Source organism: Uranotaenia lowii, chromosome 2, assembly GCF_029784155.1.
Source record: "Uranotaenia lowii strain MFRU-FL chromosome 2, ASM2978415v1, whole genome shotgun sequence".
Lineage (NCBI taxonomy): Eukaryota > Metazoa > Arthropoda > Insecta > Diptera > Culicidae > Uranotaenia > Uranotaenia lowii.
Genome location: NC_073692.1, coordinates 86,582,082 through 86,602,941, shown reverse-complemented (window position 1 = coordinate 86,602,941; position 20,860 = coordinate 86,582,082). Strand labels below are relative to the sequence as shown.

The following is a 20,860-nucleotide window of genomic DNA, read 5'->3' as shown; positions in this document are numbered from 1 at the left end:
AGTCAAGTGTACACGGCCCGGATACTTGTGAAAAATATTTATTAAGCTTACGTCTAAGTTATGTTAGAATAATTGCGGATTTGAAAGTTCAAGATTTACTTATTAACATTGAAATTTGATGTCTGTGATAAGAATTAGGATTCTGTATCCAGTTTATTTTAACTGAACTACAATTTGGATCATCATTGGGAAAAAATCCTGATACAAATCTCGTTTTCGCATTTCGAACTTCTTTATTAGAATAATTTCGGAATATGAGAAAAAAAACATTTGAAATTACAAACCATGATGATTTGAAATTTGTTATTTTTTTTTCGTTTTAATGCAAAGGTTGGAACTATGGAAAGTATCATAATGGTGATACAAATTTGTAAAATCTGAAACAGTTTCATCACTCGCAATTTTCATTCAGATTCACAAGTTGAATTTCGAATAAATTCACATTGAAATCCAAAAATTTAAAATTCGTTTTAAATTCGGAATTCAGAGTTCAAACTCAGATTCAAAAGGCAGTACTCAGATTCGGTATCAAAATTGAAAATTAAAATTCCGCTCGAAGTTAAGTTTTATATTCAAAATTAAAATTTCTATGTGAGAATTTCATAAGGGATTCAAATTACAGATGCTCGCATTTTAATGGTTTTGATTCTGGTTTCAACTTTAAAATTTTAATTTCAATCAGAATTAGTTTGGAACACACAAAATCAGATATATAGAATCAAACATGAAATAAATTATTATTAATTAATATTCGTGGTCATAGAATTTTTACTTTATTTTCAATATAAAAGTCAACTGAGAATATATTATACTGGTTTTTTTGTTTGACATAATTTATATTGCAGATTCTTCTTAAACAAAACTTAAAACTAAACTTATTTACTATTCGATTTCACAACAGTAGAAAATAAATCAGACAAGAACCGCAAATTTAATCTCTTACTTTTATTTCTGAATGATTGATAAATTTTTACATGCTTGTGGTTAAAAAGAGTTAGCTTACTACTTTATAATTTAAGTAAAAATAAAAGGAAAAGTTTTTCTTTAAAATGAAATCTTCAAATCCCTAATTTATTTTTAAAGTTCTTGAACGAAAATTTACAACTGCTATGAATATTTTCGAAAGATAGATATTAAAATCAAAACCATAATATAAATTTGAAATAACTCAAACCGGAATAATTATAACGAACCGTATTTTTTTTTTACTATTGTAATGTATGTATTGTTAAACAAAAATTTTATAGGGAAAAATTGTAACCAAATTGTAACCGAATATCATTTACACAGACGTTTAATTTATTTTAAACTGGCTGACACGGTATGCTTTGCTACACCTTCTGATGATAAATGAATATCGTTAAAATTATTTCAATTTGGATTTTCTTGTAGGCATCATTTTTATTTAAATTTCAACATAATTCTGAAGCAACAATTTTCAAATGAGGATCGCAACTGAAGTTTCAAATTAAAAAACATGGATGATTTCTAACATTTTTTCTTACTGAAATAGATCTTTAAACTTTTCTTAAACTTGATCTCAAGATCTGAAATTTTAAAAGCTTAAATAGTTCGTTAATTATGCCAAAATGTAAGTTTTAGAGGTATTGATTTTCCATCCTTTCCTTTTTTCAAAGTGATAAGGCCTCACAAACCACCATAAAAACATTGTTATTATCGAAATAACGTCAGATGAGACAATTGTCTCCATTTGTTCGATAAATTGGATGAATTAAATATTCGTTCGCACACAACCTCTCTCATTAAAATAAGGTTAATTTTGCAGGATAAGTTCCCGATTAATGTAGAAAAAAACTTATATGCAAGATCCCTCCCCCTTCCACCTTGTAGACATTTTTAATAATCATACCCATTTTTTCGTTACCAAAAATGCTCTCACGACTGATTTTGTTCCATTTGTAGAAATATTGAAATCTATACAACAAAATTATATTGAGATAAGTTTTCGGGTTATGCTGCTCCTTGCCCCTTCTTGAATCTTCAATAGAAGGATGGAAGGGTCTGAAGTTATCATAAAACCATTTCTCGTACGCTTTTCCATGTCAAATTTGGCCCATATTCTCCGTTATTAAAGTAAAAAGTAAGAGAGCCCCCTTCCCTGTTCCTGTATGTCCACAGGAAGGAGTTGTACCAAATATGTATCAATAAAAACCTTTTTTTTTCGTATTTAAAAATCTTTCCATGCCAAATTTGCTTCCATTTGCTGGAATAGTTCTAGAGTTATGCAACATAAAATTATACGGGAGCACCATTCTTCCCTACCTTTTTGCCTTTCTTTCAGAAAGGTATAGTTATCGGTCGATTTGGGAGATCATTAATTATGGGTCTTAGATATACCTTTATAGGTACCTATCGAATCAGCTCGACGAGTTCTGATGATGTCTGTGTATTTGTGTGAATTTTTGTAAACTTTGTTCTCGACGTTTTTGTGAAACTGAGCAGTACAATAAAAATGATTTTTATCTTGAAAAATTTGATTTTTTTTCTTCTTCAACCTATAAAAGAAAGAAAAAAATACAAAATAGTTTGAAAATTAAATTTTCATAGTAATTATCATCAAATCATCACTCCAAAAAACGTGTCAATTTGGCTTGCTAGCCACAACCAGCGATCACTAATCAAGATGATCGAAAACATGGCGCGAAAAGCGCTGGGTACGCATTCACTCCGTGTAATTCCCCATAAGGAAAACAGAGGGCGCCTCCGATCGAACGACATTATTGACAAATAGATGTCAGTCAAACAAGAAGGTCGAAATTCCAATTTAATCAAGTGAATGAGTTATTTACATTTATGTTTACCAGTCCACCCTTAGGAAGAACCGGATTCAAAAAAATCTGGGTTTGAAACCCAAAATCAAAGTTCATGTAAAGGGATTGCACCATGGGGTACAACCCCGAAATCGAATGACTCAAGCCTAAGGACTAGACCCTCACATCGCATATTTCTATAGTGATTGCAAGTCCCATCCGGCGCAAAACGATAGATTCTCAAGCACAAATTTCTCTGAGAAGGGGAAAACGACACGGGGATGCGGACGATGCCTGCACACCATCTCATCTTCTCTCTCACGTGCGTTCGTGCTCAGGAAGCTTTTTCCTAAGCACAAACGACAGGAGAGAATTTCGCCCGTGGAAGCAAATTGAATCCAATAAGACAAAGGCTTCTCAGTCTTCTCGAGCTTTAAGCTCTCGGGCTAGTTTTTTTGCTCCCTTTTCTCTTTCCTCTTCAGATCTAACGTTGCGCGAAGAAAGCTTTTAGTTCGCTTTTAAAAACCTGTGCAATTGTTGCGTTGTTGTTGTCGGGGTTGGTGTCTGAGGATAACGGCTTGGGTTGGGAGTCCATCCGAACTCTCACTTGCTGAAGCCAATGGAAGATAATAACCAAACAGTAGCGCCACTAAGTCCTCCATAGTAGAGTTTAAAGCATTTGGGATTTTTTTTATGAACATGCATATAAATCCGAATGAACCATTTTGGCCAGAATGAGCAAAAACAAAATTGACAAAATTAGAGGATTAATTATTTGAAATACATGGACAGCAATCTTTTTTGAATTGTATTCTTAATTTTTAAGCCCCTTCCATTTTAAAGTTACCTACACTGCCGGCCAAAAGTTTGGGATCACCCGCCTAAAAACATGCAAATTTTGATCGTTCATATCTCAGCCGTCTTAGGACATATTGCAAATCTTCTGAACTCATTTGAAAGATAATGAGCAATAGCTATTTCGGAGATATTTTGCCCAAAAATAATGTTTTAGTTTTGCACCTAAAACTAAACCTAAAGTAAGAGCATTTTCGAAAAAACGCACTCAATATTCAAAGCCGATCATCTCGCGATAGGGTGGACCAAATTTCAAAATTTGAGTTGCATTAGAATCCTTATTCTATACTTCTCAAAACACAATCAAAAAATTTTGTGCAAAAATTTAAGAATGTACTTTTAATTAATAAAATAGACACTTAAGTTATCGTCCAAAAGTTTGGGATCACCCCTAGTATGGTGTATCGACCAAAAGTTTGGGATCATTTTTTCAAAAACATGCATATTTATCTCATTCATATCTTTCTCATCTAACATCGTATTGCAGATCTGAAGGGTGCATTTGAAAGCTTAGAAATTGTTGTTTTTTCATAAATTCATTAAAAAATTATATTTTAAATCCATAACCATAAAAAATTCACAGTCATAAGTGTGAATTTTCAAAAAACAATTAATTTCAAGTAAAATGTTTATGGTTATCACTTTAAAATATAATTTTTGTATGAATTTATGGAAAAACAACAATTCCTAAGCTTTCAAATGCATCCTTCAGATCTGCAATACGATGTTAGATGAGAAAGATATGAATGAGATAAATTTGCATGTTTTTGGCCAATACACCATACTGAGGGGTGATCCCAAACTTTTGGACGATAACTTAAGTGTCTATTTTATTAATTAAAAGTACATTCTTAAATGTTTGCACAAAATTTTTTGATTGTATTTTAAGAAGTATAGAATAAGGATTCTAATGCAACTCAAATTTTGAAATTTGGTCCACCCTATCGCGAGATGATCGGCTTTGAATATTGAGTGCGTTTTTTTGAAAATGCTCTAACTTTAGGTTAGGTTTTAGGTTAAAAACTAAAACATTATTTATGGGCAAAATACCTCCGAAATAGTTATTGCTCATTATCTTTCAAATGAGATCAGAAGATTTGCAATATGTCCTAAGACGGCTGAGATATTAACGATCAAAATTTGCATGTTTTTAGGCGGGTGATCCCAAACTTTTGGCCGGCAGTGTATATCTCCAAACGGAGTAAATTGAGTGAGACTAAAATGTCATAGAAACGAAATCATACAAGACATTCCAGAATCCAATCATTCAAAAATCTTCAATTAGTTGCAAATAATGTTATTCATTTGAAAACTATGATTATATCAAAATACCTATATCCTATAAAAACTTTGAATCTTCATTTCTTAAATTCATTTTGGATGGACTGCTTTTAAAATTTTATAATTATAACTCAGAATTTATACATCTATAATTTGTTTATTTTTTTGTGTCATATGAATCCAAATATAATTTACAGGCTGTAAGAAAGGCTACAATCCACTGTCAAGTGTATTAAATCGGGTTTTTTTCTATAGAATTAGGGAGAGGTTCAAAATAATCATAGATAAATTACAGATATTCTACCATTCCAAATTGGGGTTCATTTGCATGAAAAGCTATCTAAATATGTGAGAAATTGTGAAGGAATTCCCTTCTGCTTCCTATTTCCTAACTGGAAGGAGGGGTGAGTACCAAAAATTCATAGAAACATTAATTGTGCCCTAATACCTTGTTATTTGTGTGCAAGCCCCCCTTCCTCTACTTTTTTTTCCCCATTTGAAGTCTCAAATAATCATAAAAACATTTCTCGTTCCTACCATGTCTGTCTGTCTGTCTGTCTGTCTGTCTATCAGTCTGTTGTTTGCTTTAATTTTGTCTGTTCCAATGAAAATACTTCTCGGAAAACGTTTGAAATATTTAAAAAATGCTTAATTTTCTCCTATATGTTAAAACATAATTTGTTATGCTTTGAAATCACAAATGCTAGATAATATAGGTTTTTACAAAAATACCCTTCGACGTGATCTTTTAAAACGTTGAAGAGTTGAACATTTATTTATCTTTTATTCTACTAATTTTTGAATTGAACGAGGCGAAAAACGAATCTAAAAAAAAAGAAACTGTTGAAATTTTTCTTAAAAGAGAACATTTGAAAGCCTAGTAGCTTAATCGTTAGTTTTATTTTTTTTTTTTTTGATTATTCAAACTTCCATTTTAGAAATCGTGAGTAAAATCAACAATAAAGAGATGATAAGTTAATATATGTTTTCTTTTTTCTAATTTTGTTAAGCTAACGGTGCTGAACGAATAAAATTTAAATCGCTTAATGTTGTGCAAAAGCAAACGATCGCATATACGAAGTGCAAAAAAACGCAGAAATATTTCTTAAAAATAACGAAAATTTTTCTTTTTAATTTTTTCTATGAATTATCATAAGAAAACCTTTATTGCTTCCACAGAAAAAAATTCGGTCAAACTAATGTTTTTTTTTTTTAATAATGGCATTCTCAACTGTCCCATTCCTAAATAAACCAAGTTTTAGATTGAGTTTTTGAGTTCAGCGGAATGACATATGAAAAGACATTTTTAACAAATTGAAGTCATAATAGACCCTTTCATTTGAATTTTAAACTTTTCCATCAACCGGTCTCAATTTTTTCGTTTTTCCAATTTTTGTGTTTGATTCGATCTAATGTTTTATCTTCCCGATATCTCAGTGGAAATTTTTTGGGAAGTTTTTCATTAAGCATTGCCTCTAATTTATTTAGCAGTTTTCTATTTGAAATCAAAGAAAAATTATTTAATCTTATTGACTTTCCCGAAACTAAACGAAAAGGTACCCCAAATAATCGTAGCTTTTGTTTGCTTCTTCCAGATAATCAACTAAATCATGACCGGACAGACCGGATCATTCCCGGAACAGACGTAGAAGAAGAGCAACGGATATTTTTGCGTCCAAACAACGTCGACAATGGACCGCAAGAATGGAACCAACAAAATTGCAGCACCTTCAGCAGCAACCCGTCGTCCTAAGCTGCCCGTCAAAACAAACATTGCATCTTTGCAACAGCATCAGCTGCAGCAGCAACAACAACCGATGTGAGTTTATGAGACGGTTTTTCTATCTTCCATGGAAGTCGGAGCACATGGTTGGGATGTTCTTCCATGCTGTCTAGTTTGTCATGTGGTGGAGTCGGGCGCTTTCGTTCGACTAACTGATCTGGCAGAGATCGGCCAAGTTTAAGCTAGAACTGGTTCATTTAAACAACGACAGAAGAGGGAGACCGGAGAAATAAGATACTTAAAGATTTAAAGACCCAAAACGCAAACGCAAAAACGCTTGAAAACATCACCACCAAACTTGAAAGTCGTTTGCTTTGGTTGTGCTGGTTGCATATCCACCAGGCTTTAAATTTTAGACTTTTCATACCATCTGGAAAGTCGAATCGTTGCTGTTGGATGGTGCATTTATTTTGGCATTTTTGATCTTAGTTTTTTCTAGAGCATGATTCCTTCCGAACATTATGTATAGAACCAGTTGTTTTAGTTATTTAAGTTTGCCTCCATGAATTTTTTGGGTTTATGAGCACAACATATTGCTTGTAAAGGTTTTTAATGAGTTGTTATTTGAAAGTTTAGAGTTGAAGTATCGCATCTTGCTTACAAATAAATACTGAAATCGTTTTTTGCAGGAACTTTGTTTAACAAAACACATTTTTCCATCAATGTTCTATTGATAGGTTAATTTGAACTTAGACAGCAACAGAATGCTGAATAACAGAAAATGAATTGTTCTAATAAAAATATTTTCAATGGTACTATTTCTAAATTTTTCTTTCTCTTCTATTTGCTTTCAGGGGGAAGCTTGTGGCAGCAACGCCAACCGTGGAGAACGCGATGCAGCCTACATTCGTGAGTATTTTAGAGCATGGAAAGCTATTGAGACCGAGGGCGGTATGCAATACCAACACGATCAATGTATCAATTATTTTAAAATATTCTGGTTTAAGAAAAATCTGAAATCCTATTTAATACAAAACAAATTAAAGTCGTTCGAATAAATATAAACCAATGTTGCCTATTTGTTCTTTGAGAATAAAAATCATTTCCAATGTTGAATGTTAAAGAAAATATCAATTGATTTTTTTTTGGATTCAATCATTTTATTTATTCCAAGTTAATTTTTGATGTTCATTTTTTATCTATTGATTTCTTTATGTCTCAATGTTTAATAAAAACTAGCTGACCCGGTAAACTTCGTTTTACCTGTTACTTAATAAATCGTTAGAAAATGTTAAATTTATCTACACATCTTGAACTTCTTCGTGCTCGTGAATCAGTTTGCATGAAAATCGTCATCAATTTGTTCGAGTTGTGTCCCATTTCTAGTTCATTTTGTATAGGAGCCCCCTTTCCATAAAAAGTGAGATTCTTGAAACTAATATACAAACCATCTCTGGCCCGAAAAACCCTCGGATACTCAATTTCACTTCATTACAACCGTCCGTTTATACGTGATGGTTTTACAAAAAAAAAAACGCCTCGATTTTTATATATATGATGAGACATGTTTTAGTTTTTTTTATTTAAATGACTAACTGAACTTTCATTCAGAATTTTTTTGTTTAGTTGCGGATTTAAGCGCAAAAGAATCAAAGTTTTTATTGTTTATATAAAAAAATTATTTGCAATTTTTCAATAACTACCGTAAAGTTGAAAAATTCTAGGTTCTTTTGAATCGATAACAAATTAAATAAATTGTTTCCTTTTCAAATTTTTGTATGTTGATTTTTATCCTTAGGTGATTTTTTTTCAAATTATTAATGAAACCCCGAGCAGACTTTTATGGCAAAATTATAGCAAATTTTGCTATCACGCCCTGAGAGCCGAATTTGCTCTCATTTTGCTTGACATAAGGTGGTACACAGCAAAAATGAGAGCAAAGATTTTCATACTTGGTTAGCAAAGTGATGCCTAATTTTGCTAAAACTGAGAGCCGAACTACACCTCATTTTCCGATAGCTTGGAGAGCACAATGATGCCAGTATAAGGTATCACATAATTTTGCCTGACATCAAAATTTGGCATTATTTTGCTTTCAAAATTTTATCAAAACTACAGCAAAATGAGGTATAATTTTGTTATCCCTGTTTAAAAATTGCGTTTTATTTTTGCTATGTTCTACCTTAAGTCAACCGAAATGAGAACGAACTTGCTGATCAAGGCGTGATAGCAAAGTTCAATCTTGTAATTTTGTCACATTTTAAATAATAATTATTGTACTACTTGGGTGCAAACAGTTGCTAAAATCGCCTGCACTTATGCAATATACCGGTCTTAGGCAGCGAATATGAAATAATTCTTCATGTATAGGAAAATCGCCTTTTGTTATGCAATGTTTTTTTTACGAGAATTCACCACTATGTGGCATTTTTGCCCAACACAATGATTAAACAAAAAATCATTCTATAATTTGGGCATCAAAATCTACTTGGGATATGGCATTCGTGTCGTGTTAATGCAAATCTTTCTAACCTCGGATAATTGAATAAATTTATTTCAAAAAAAAGTTTTCCAGGCCCAACTTTTAAAAAATAGCATGTTCCTATTTCTAATATTCTAAATTAAAAAACATCAAACATGTTCCTTTTTTATCTCCGTTAAATCAATAAAAAAAATCAAAGCAATCGAGAGACTCCTATGAATTCAACCACGGTATAAGAAAAGATCTAATAGCGGAATTTCGACAGCGTCTTCTTCAGTGATTCGATCGAAAACACTTAGGTACTGAAGATAGTAAGTAACTTTTCTTATAACGTAGTTGAATTAGAAGGAATCTTTCGATTACTTTGATTCAGTAGATCATTGTATAAATTACATTGCGATGTGTAGAATTTGTTTACATAAACTTCCAGGGACAAACATTTTTAGAGAAAAAAATGTTGTTGACAGAATTTCGGACAATTTTCATCATTTTCTAAAATACCGATTACTTAACGTTATTCTAATTAACATTATTGGAATTGCAAAAAATTAATCATTAGAAATTTTAAAAACCTGATTTAACAAACTCTAAATTAATCAAGCTAAACAAATTATATCAGCATATCTACTTATTGATAATACAAATCGATGTTCCAATCCTTTTTAAATACATCTATCTTTAATTTTTAAAGAATAAAATTAATGATACTTTACACGCTCACGAATCAGACGCTGTTAGGACTGAAGGATGCGTCCGACTACACAAAACGTCTGATTTCAAATAGTAACGTAGAAAATACTTGGCATTATTTCGCCCAAATACCGTATTTTTTATCATATCGAAAAACCGATCGATTTGGGAATATTAAACGGACAAATGAAAACGTCTTCTTTGAAAAACATTTTTAATAAACGTTGAATTTTTAAGAAAATTTTGAATTATGTACTCGAATGAAACGTACACTAACAAATGGACTCGACCTCACCTCTCACCTTGGCGTGTATTATTTATACTAATGAAGGCAATATCCATGATGGCAATGAGTAATGAAAACCGCAACTTCATTCATGCAAATTCTTGTGCAACATGCTACATTCCTATGAATATTTCGTACTCTAAACCTGCCAAGTCGATATTCATACTACTTTGCAATTATAGTTAAATCGCCTTTACTTATGCAACTGCTACAGTGAAGACGCTTTTCGTAATGGCACTGATAAGTTCAGCGCACTGTAACGCCTCAATGTATAGGAATGTTATGTCTTCATAAATGTGTTTGCTCAGAAATTGGTCGAATCCAAAATATTGTCTTTGGCAATATACCATTCGTTAGCAGAATCTCGCAAAGCGTTTAACGATGTACATTGTACGATGATACAAGAAATGTATCCAAGGGCTTTCTAAAATTATTTGACAAACTGTTCCCGAACGTTTATTAAACCTCAATTCAAACTTTAAAATGTATTCGCGAGAAGGAAAATCAATGTCTTGGGAATAAAGAATAAGAAATGGTTCTTGATTGAATTAAAATATATTCTACTTACTAATTATTTTAGGAATTATGTTCGTTAAGTTATGTTGTGAGACGGAATATTATGAAAATTAAATTTAAAAAATCTACTAACCTTTTTACTGGTCCAATACCCACGCTGGACTGAATAAAGAAATGTTCCTGGAACCGCAATTGTGAACGTAGAATGATTGATCCACTTCCGGCAGAAAGAAATAACCAAAGGCAGCTGTATCGATTACTCGTGTGTGATACCGTCACTAAAAAGAACAGTATGGTATGATGTTGGATTCAGCCAATTTGAAAATAAATTTGTTCCTAGTTGGTGGAACAGCTGCCGAAGTTCATAACGTGACAAAAGAACGTGAATTTCAGTGAAGTTCTGCCAATTCTGCAAGAAAAAATTTAAAAAATGTCAAGGAAAAGTATTATTCAACTAAAGTTCTTACCACTATAAATTTGGCGCGGGATGTTCATGTCATTTTTAGATGTTTCGACTGCTCCTGCAGTTCCAACTGGTTCCTGTGATGCTGGAAACGTTTTTGTCGGGAACAGTGGAAGTATCCGAATGAGCCGAGAGGAAAAACTATTCTTCCTCTGTGTTGATTGTTGTTGTCTGTCCATCAGTCTTGCATGAATTCGTCCACCTATAGATTCGTCCGTGGCGAATTGTTTCCTCCAGGAGTCTATCGCTACGAAAACCGGCAAGCAGGAATAGAACCTTTGGGAGAAGCTCTTCATTTTTGTCCTCGTCTTCCGCCACCACATCCAGTACGACATTCTTTTCTGGAATCCACTGTGAAAGACAACAGCCAACTTCTGTTGTTTTAACACTTTCGGAACCGCGAGTAAACAACAACAGTTCGAAACGAGCGAAAAAAAAAACAAATAAAACAAAACAATCTTTAGACCATGATGAATCTAGTATGGTGGTCTCAAATGCCAAATCGCATGATCAGCCATATTGAACAATTTTTGACAGCTGGCTGAAGTGTTTACGAAAAAGGGGGTCCATGGATGCCTGGTGTTTGAGATAAAAAATCAGAGAAATTTAGAAAAAAAAGTTTATGTTTTTTTTGTATCTTAAATTACAAAACAATCCGCACTATTCGGATGCTCCGAAATAGCTGTGACTAACCGTGATAATAGGAAGGACCTTTTAAGTGTGGACCAAACAATCAAAATCCTAAGCCGAATGTTGCTTGTCTGATCGATGGCATCAAGGTCGAACTCAGGGTGTTCACCATCGAAGCGGCAGTCGAGGCTACGTCACTGCCACCGCTGTCGCCGCCCTCTCCATAACCCTTCAGCTCATCGGTTCCCTCGTTCAGAAGGGCCAAAAACTCCATCTGGTTCTCCCAAATGATACCCATCAGTTCCGGATTACTCGATTTGATCTTCTGGAGAAGCGATAGCAACAGACGGAGGTCCCCCTGAAGCAGCTGTTTCATCTCGATGAAGATCAGATGTTCCTGCAGGAAGGCCAGCCGCTTCTCGGACGATGGAATGTCATGCCTCGCCATGTTACCATCCGATTCGATGACTTTTCGCTGCACCGTCATCTATTGGTCAAACGACTTTCAGCAAAGCACCTGGCATCCCAGCCAGCTGTCAAATTTCGGCTGCGTTTCGCCCCCACCATCGCATCCAACTCGCCTCTACTTTTTTCCAAAGTGAGACCACCATACTAGATTCATCATGCTTTTGACATTACGCTTGTTGATGCCTACAAAGATGCCAGGTGCATTAAAATTGCAGTTTGGTGCAAAGTAGTGTAAAATTAAATGCAGGTTCAACCGAAAATAGGTCTTTAAAACTGAAAACTAGATCTTTTCCGTATTAGATCAGAAAACCATTAATTTTTTTTAATTTTACTGAAATTCGTAGATGCCATTTAATTAATCATAACGAAAATTGATGATGTCTAATTTTGCTACAGGGAATAATTGACATCCTATGATGCTATCGTTTAGGTCTCTGATTTTTACTGTTATAAAATTAAAATCTAATTTCAACTAAGTTTTACTACCAGATGCTAATCTACATCAAATTGTACTAACATCTAGTGGTGGTAGCGTATTGTCGTTTCATAATGGTATCAAATAAGTTTTTTTTCGTCATAAGGATGCCTAGTTTTGCTATCAAAGTCTACCCGGGTTGTTTCCTTTTTGATAAAACGATAGTTTCTTGATAGGATTTGAATGAGTTAAAAGTAAATAAAATTTCAGAAATTTTCGGTTCTAACCAAAATTTCTTTCGTTAAATTGTGAGTTATCTGTGCTTGTATTGATTCTGAAAAATATGGATAGCTCATTGATCTTTATTTTTGCTACCAATATCAAATTTTACACAGAAACATTACATTCTTTACCAGTTTTTCCTGTCGGGGTTTTTTTTTGTAAGTCATATTTGAAACCTCCATTATACCTTGTTTTGCTGTCAAATTAATTTCTATGCCAAATTTTGCTTACTGTTTGCTATCGATACCTAAATGTGGTCTCAGCTTGCTGTCAAATGAAAATATATGAAACCTTATTTATGCCTTATTTTGCTCTCATACAAAATTTAAAAGCAAAAGATGCTATCAGTTAGCTGTTGACACCTTATTATGGTTTCAGTTTGCTATCAATTTGGGCATCAAAGTCTGCTCGGGACTGAAAATAGTTCATCGAATTTATCCAAGCTTGCATGAAGTAACATTTTACTTGAATGTTCTATAACTTCTTATAAATAAACAGAAAATACATTTTCCAATGGCAGTGGGTTTTAAATTTAAGCTTAACATTCCAACATAATTGAAATCGTTCATGATTCTCAAACATACTGGAATGTTCAAATATTTCTATTTAATTTCTTCTTGCAATTTAAAAAAGATCACATCGTTACAGGGGGGAGGAGGGTTTCAAAATTCATGCATTCGTAAATGCACAAAAATATATAAATTGGTTTCTTAAACTATTTTCCTACTTATGATCACGACGCGCAGACTTGAGTCTATGGCACAGAGGATAGCCTAGAAGACTTGCAGGCTACGGCAGCCAACGGTCATGAGATCAAATCCCGGTCACGGCATACAAAGTACACTTTCTGCGGGCTGGCGGTTTGAGCATTTGTCATATGCTAGCCATAATATCCTTGAAAGATGTACGACATAGTGTTTAGTTAATGAATTCTCTTCGAGAAAACATCCAGTTTCACTGAGATCCAATATGTGTTTGTGTTCGTTTTAAAAAAACATTTTACTGAAATGATTCAAAATGAATCAGAGCGAAATTCAAATCAAAACTTTTTTTTTTTCCCAAAGTCATTAATGAACTGTTCAAATAGATGTTCCTTATTCTGAATTAGAAATTCGCTAGCCAATAAATTTTTAAGCAGTCTAGTTTACAAATTTGAAATCAAAATTTGCAAACTCTTGAAAACAAGTACGAATTAAAAGTTCAATAAAACAAGACTTAAATCTTTCGACATAACATTAAACATTTAACCAGATTTTAAAAGAAATTAAATCCAAATTCCAAAATGAACTCCAGATCATGTCAGAAATGAAACATGAATTTGAAAAACAAAAATTAATTCACGATTTTGAATTTATTTTTTTGATCTTGAGAAAAATATCCATTTTGAATCCAAAAGAATTTATTCAATGCACACACTTCGTAGCTAATTTTAATTAATTTGATTAAACAATGAATATATTGATTTTTTTTTTCAAGTGTGCTAGTGCTCAAATCTCTGACTTTTTAATTTTATTCTTCCAGTTATCAAAATTAAAGGTAATGTCTTTTCAGTTCACAACATTTACTTCATATATTTATATAGTGTTCAACTCATCATTGAAAACTTTTATGTACCGACAAAGTCTAGATTGGGAATGGATTCCTTGAGCAATCATTAAGAAACTGATAAAAATAAAAATATGGAAAAAAAAATACTTGTGATAAATGCTGAAAACACAATACTAATATTGATTAAGGTTATATTTTGCATTGATACATAGCTTTAGTGGTGCAACTTCGAATTATTTTTAAAACTTGAAAAATAATATAAATGGAAGTAAAAAGATCTGAATATGTTTCCGTCGTCAATTTCAATAATGGGTCAACGAAAAATGATGCAAACATTGTTTTTTTAAATTTAGATTTAAAGATTTCAAGGAAATTTATGTTTTCAAAACACAAAAATTCAGAATTGAGAAAAACAAAGACAAACTTATATAAAAATATAGTGGGACTGTTGAATTGGATTTTTTTGAAAAATAAGGCTGGAACAAATATCAATTTCTATTTTTGTTTCCCCCCCCCCCTTCGAAATTTCCAAAAAACCCGAAGAGGGAAATAAAAAAAGTTTTAAGTATTTCAGGAAAATTTTGATAAAAAGTTGAAGTATCCGAAAGATTACAAGACCAAAAAAGAAATTTTGGAAGAAAGAAATAATTTCACCTTTTATATTCTTGATTTTATTGAATTTTTAAATAAAAAAATTACTTTATTTATAGGTTTTCTGCAATGATTAGTATGCAATTTTTGCATACAAGCTTCTGTGCAATTTATTCCAAATAATTTGTTTTTCGCATTATTTTTTATTGTCCTCGCGATGTTCTAACACTGAGTGACAAAAAAAGGATTTGAAATTTGTTCCGGCATTAATGGCTAGTTTAAGTTTGTTTTCTCAATTCTTACAAAGTAAAAATTAATTAGTAAATAATTAAAATGGATCTCTTTAATGGAAGATTCTTCCACTGCGGTTCATTGAGTCAAATAAAAAAAGAAAGAAAACAGAATGTAGATGATAAGATTAGTTTTTAAATAGAAATATTTTCTTTAAAAAAAACGTCTAACCATTTAAAAATTTAATTTTAAAATTTACCAGCATTTCATGTGCCAAAGTTTTATGATTTGTGATTTGAAAGATTTTAGCTTTCTGAGCTCGAAGCTTTTGTCGGATTTTGTTTTGCAAATCTAGTTTTTGTGATATGTATTTATTAGTTTCAAAATTAATCAGATCCGAATGAAATCAATCATTGATAACTAATAAACTCACAAAACAACATAAAAGACAAAAACTGATTTTGAATTTGTTTGTTTTCCTCCCTTCTATTAAACAATAATATTTTGCCATACTTCAGAGGAAACATTGATTTTAAAAGTCAAATTCTCCAATTTTAGAAATTCGGAAAGATATCATTACAAGTTTTCTTGACATGACTGAATTTCCTAATTTTAATTATTTACAAGTTTGTTGAAGACTTAAAAACAATTTGACTGTTGTTTTTATAATATCCAAAATTGAATTTGGTTTAAAACTACTTAAAAAACGTTTAAACTTTTGTAATTTATAAAGTGCACAGAAAATGTTATTTTGCTAAAAACCAAAAAAAAAAATTATGGATTTTGTCCCACTGACTTTTTAGCAAAACTTCCAGCAATTTTGATTGCTGTATATTCAAGCAAACTAAATTATTTGAAATCTAGTAATCTTAATTGCTGTAAATCAGCATTTTTTCACAAAAAAAACCAAATTTTTTTAATTCTCAATAAAAATTTTAATGGTATTCAAATTATTGAAAAGAATTTTGTTTGTGAATTTTTTTGAGCGGCATTTTTTTATATTTTTGTAACAAAATTAATGTGGGTTGACCACTTTTCGCCATGTATTGGACATGATGGCCAACCCGAAACAACAATAAAAGTTATTAGTTTCATTAACGAAATACTTTATTTCTTCGAATAAAATATTCCTTTGCCCAGCCCAAATTTAAATTCGAAGGGTCTAGACCAATTTATTTTTTTGAAATTTTTTTTAATCTTTTTAATGGTTTTTTCAAAGACTAAATCCTACTTATTATTGTGAAAACATTTGTGTTACCGTAAACTGGAGGAACTTTGATCACGTTTTTTTTTATTCATTTTTGAATATTTTGAAAGGGGTTGTTTTTTCGTAATACCTTAAAAATTTTAAAACACTAACTGAGGTGAGGAGTATATAACATGATCATTGATTGTAGTAAATTCAAACAAAATTGGTGGTTATAATTAAATGTTTGTTACAAACCAGATTTCGAGTTTCGGGGTAACTTTGATCACTATGGGTTTAAAGGTACCTCAACATCTTCAAAACTACTTTTATGGTGCCATGTAGCACAGAAGGCATAAACATTAATAACAATAATTTTTGTTAGGACTGAATAGATTTTTTCAACATTTTTTTTGGACTCGATAATATCTCTATTAAACTTGTAAAAATTGTTCTTCCCTATATACTGATCATTTCAAACCATCTTTTAAATACAATTATTAGAACATCTAAATTTCCGTTTCAATGGAAAAAAGTTAAAGTTATATATACCAATTCCAAAAAAATTGAATAATCGCGATATTACTAATTTAGGACCTATTAGTCTTCTATGCTCCATCTCAAAAATATTCGAAAAGCTGATCAAACAACAAATTTCAGACTATATCAATGAGAATTATCTTTTAAGCAATAGCCAATCTGGATTTAGAGCTCACCATAGTACAGAAACTACTTTGATGAAAGTGCATAATGATATTACCGCTTCTCTTGATAAAAAAGGATTAGCAGTTCTCCTATTAATAGATTTGGCTAAAGCGTTCGACAGGGTGACCCATAAGAAGCTTATCGAAAAATTAATTTCTCAATTTTATTTTTCTGGACCCACAGCGAAAATTATTAAATCATACCTTCAGGGTCGTGAACAGGCTGTATTCCTTGATAGCTGTTGTCTGTCGTAATGCCCATTGAGTCAGAAGTTCCTCAAGGATCAATTCTAGGTCCACTTCTTTTTTCACTCTTCATAAATGATCTTCCAATATTCAAATGTTTGCTGATGACGTGCAAATTTATTTTTGTTCTAAAAACAGTGCCCCTAAGTGATGTTTGAGATAATATCAATTATGACTTACTTAAAGTTAATGAATGGTCCTACTTAAACCTTCTACCTATAAACCCCGCAAAAACTAAAGCTCTGTTTTTAAATAGATGGAATAGGGATTCAGATCTTCCGAGACTTCTTTTGGCAGACTCTGAAATTATTTTCTCCGATTATGCGGAAAATCTTGGCGTAATCTTTGATCACGAACTGTCATGGAATTGGCAAGTAAACAAACAATGTAGCAGAATCTACGGTTCGTTAAAAAGGCTTAATCTTATCACTAGGCACTTCGATATTAAAACTAAATTAAAATTGTTCGAATGCTACATTTATCCATTGTTTATATACGGAGATTTTATTAATTCAAATTGTTCTGTTAGGTCCATGGAGAGACTTCGAGTTGCTTTGAACTCATGTGTCCGTTACGTCTATGGTCTATCTAGATTTTCAGGTGTTTCTTATCTTCAAAAAATGCTGATCGGTTGCCCATTCTATAACTTTTATAAACATAGGTTGTGCGTTTTGGTCCATAGAATAGTTACTTGAGGAGCTCCGCATTACATTACAGACTATTTGTTCCAGTAAGAAACTCTAGAACTATTAATTTTGTAATTCCCCCTCATATTTCAGTCTATTACAATAATTCGTTTCTCGTAAGAGGCATCTCGAACTGGAATAATCTACCTACCAGCATAAAGTCCATTAAATCGAAATCAGAATTCAAGAAAGCTTCACTCTCAAGATTTACATTAAACAGGTAGCAACTGATTCTTATTAGTTAGACATGAAAATTCATCAGAAACAATTAAATTGAAATCGAAACAGTGCAAACCCACATGTTACACTTCAAAAAGATTGTACATATCTTCTGTTACACGAAAAAAATTGATTATTATTATTATTTATTTAAAAACATTTATAATCAAAAGATGGACAATGTTGTTGCATACATAAAGGGGTAAAAATATAAACATTTCTTAATTTTTATTGTTCTCAAAAACAAACGTTTTCACAGTTATAAGTATGATTTTGTCTGTGGAAAAAACATCAAAAATTTAAAAAAAAAAATCAAAAAAAAAAAATAAATTGTTCTAGGCTCCCCGATGGATCATTTTAAATTTGGGCTCAAACGAAAGGGGAAAGTCTCAGCTTATGAATGGTGCAAAAATTAGCAATGCTAATGTTCGATAAATAAAATGGTTCAGAGACACCGTGCAAGTGCTGAAAAACTCAGCAAGACGGAGATTGTTTTCTGGTTGACAGCAAAAATTTGGACTGCTGAACGTTTCCTGCAATTTTTTCTGCTGAAAATCACGGCAAAGATCTACTGTGAAGGTAAAAGAAATCACAAAGAATACAACATCTTTTCTTTTTACAGAAGTCAAAATTTCTAGAAGGCTTCTAGAAAATTTATCATTGTTTAAAATTTCTGTAACGTTATACAGTTTTGTCAAAAAAGTGCAGATTTTAAAAAAATGATGTCTACGTATTTTCAAAAGTTAATTTTAAAAAATCTATTTGATAGTTTTGAAATTCCTGATGAGAACAAACCTCAAAAAAGTGTGTGCACTTATAAGAATTTCTACTACTGTAGATGTAACTGCCTTCAAAAGCCTTCAAAACAACTCGCAATTGAAGAATCAATTCCTATAACTACTGAAGGCTAAATCATTGAAATTAAAAATATCCCAAAAACATGGTGGAATCAGCAATTAGTCAAATCTAAGAGGAAACTTCATCTTTAGTATCCAATCGACATCATGACGTTTAAATGAGGAAAACAAATGTGTATCACTTTTAAAAGTAATTTCTGTGTTTATTTGTATATTCACTTAATTTTAAATATGGAAGAATGACAGCTTGCCAATTCATAAAAAGAACAATAGGATTTTCCAAACGTCATATATGATTAATTTTTTTCCAAACAATTTTTTTTACCGTCTTTTATATAAATTCTCATTATTTCATGAATTTCGGACTGCCTGGAATTACACATACCTATTCTGTACTTAAATTATACATTGCATATTGGCCTGTTGTTCGGGGAGAATCCTTTTTCAAAGAACGCTTTTTTAATTAATATAAATTCTTGCAGGCTTCGGTACATCGTCCCCGGCAGCTGAGTACGGTGGCCGCCATCAAACGAACCGGGTCCGGAACCAGAGCCGATCTTCCAATGCATCAGCAACAGCAACAAAAACATGCCGGTGCCATTCAGCTAGTTCGTCGTCAAGATAGTGCTCGGACCGATTCGATGAACGACAACAAAGCCGGAATATTTAATCAACCTGCTGCTGGTCGGTTGCCGTTCCCGGTCCAAATTCCGGATCCGTATGCGACGGCTTCTTTCTTCGGCCATCAGCAGCAGCAGCATCAGACATCAACGACAAGAACTTATGGCTTGAACCAGCAGCCGATTGATAACGGCGGACCATCACAAAAGCCTGATTATCTGCTGCAGAACAACTCCAAGTCCGGAGTAAATCATAAGCAGACACTCTTGGCAGGTTCCAGTCAGTCAGGGCCAGCATTTTCTACCAGTAACAGTGGAGGCCCTCGATTACCCAAGCAACCGGCCAGCAAACTGGCACCCAAACAGTTGAACGATATTTACGAGAAGCACTTGTTGAACCAGACCATTTTTGACGACCAGCCTTCGGTGTCCGATGGAATGGCACGTCGAGTTCAGGGATTCGGCAGGTCCCACCAGAATCAGCCGCCATCATCATCGTCTCCCGCACATCCGGTCGTGGTTGGCAAATTTAGTGCTAAAGAGCCTCCCGCGGTCGATAATTTATACGAATCGATTCGCAGCAATTATCATATCTACGAAAAAATCCCGGAAACGGCCACGAAACGTGGTTCGCGTGTTGAGCAGTACGTGAGACCTTTGCCTCCTTTACAGCCGAGGCCAAAGTCGCTTCCGGTGGGTGCCATGACACTTAGCCTCAACGGCAGGGCCCAACAATCACCGTACAAGCTAACCAGTCCGGAAGTGCTGAGGGCCATGCAGAGTCCCGTCGGGCCGAATCTTTCGCCAATAGCGGAAAAGCCGCCCAATTCACGGTTGCCCGTCAACGTCAACAGTAGTGGTGGAACGATGGGGGCAGCAGGACACGCTAATAAATCAGTCATTACTGCGGACGGAATCAACATTGCGCTGGAAACGGCCAAAGCGCTGGCCACGGCGGCGTACATCGAAAGGTATGTGTGTGTGTAGGCTTTAGGCGGTACCATCCAGCCATGTGTTTTCCTTCTGGTTTTGCTTCTAGTTGCCCCCGGTTGATGACTGCGAGGGGTAGCTAATAAATGTTCTATTGATTGGTGAGGTATAAAATGAATT

At 33.1% G+C, this 20,860-nt stretch overlaps 1 protein-coding gene across 1 annotated transcript in view; it reads left to right on the top strand.

Annotated features, from left to right (window-relative positions):
- LOC129741631 (uncharacterized) overlaps positions 1-20,860 on the top strand; it is a 409,801-nt gene that overhangs the window by 230,179 nt on the left and 158,762 nt on the right. Inside the window, exons 2-4 of the mRNA XM_055733371.1 lie at positions 6,503-6,726; positions 7,485-7,539; positions 19,613-20,721. Coding sequence (XP_055589346.1) covers positions 6,599-6,726; positions 7,485-7,539; positions 19,613-20,721 — 1,292 coding nt within the window. The 5' untranslated portion in view covers positions 6,503-6,598. The remainder of the gene's footprint in view (positions 1-6,502; positions 6,727-7,484; positions 7,540-19,612; positions 20,722-20,860) is intronic.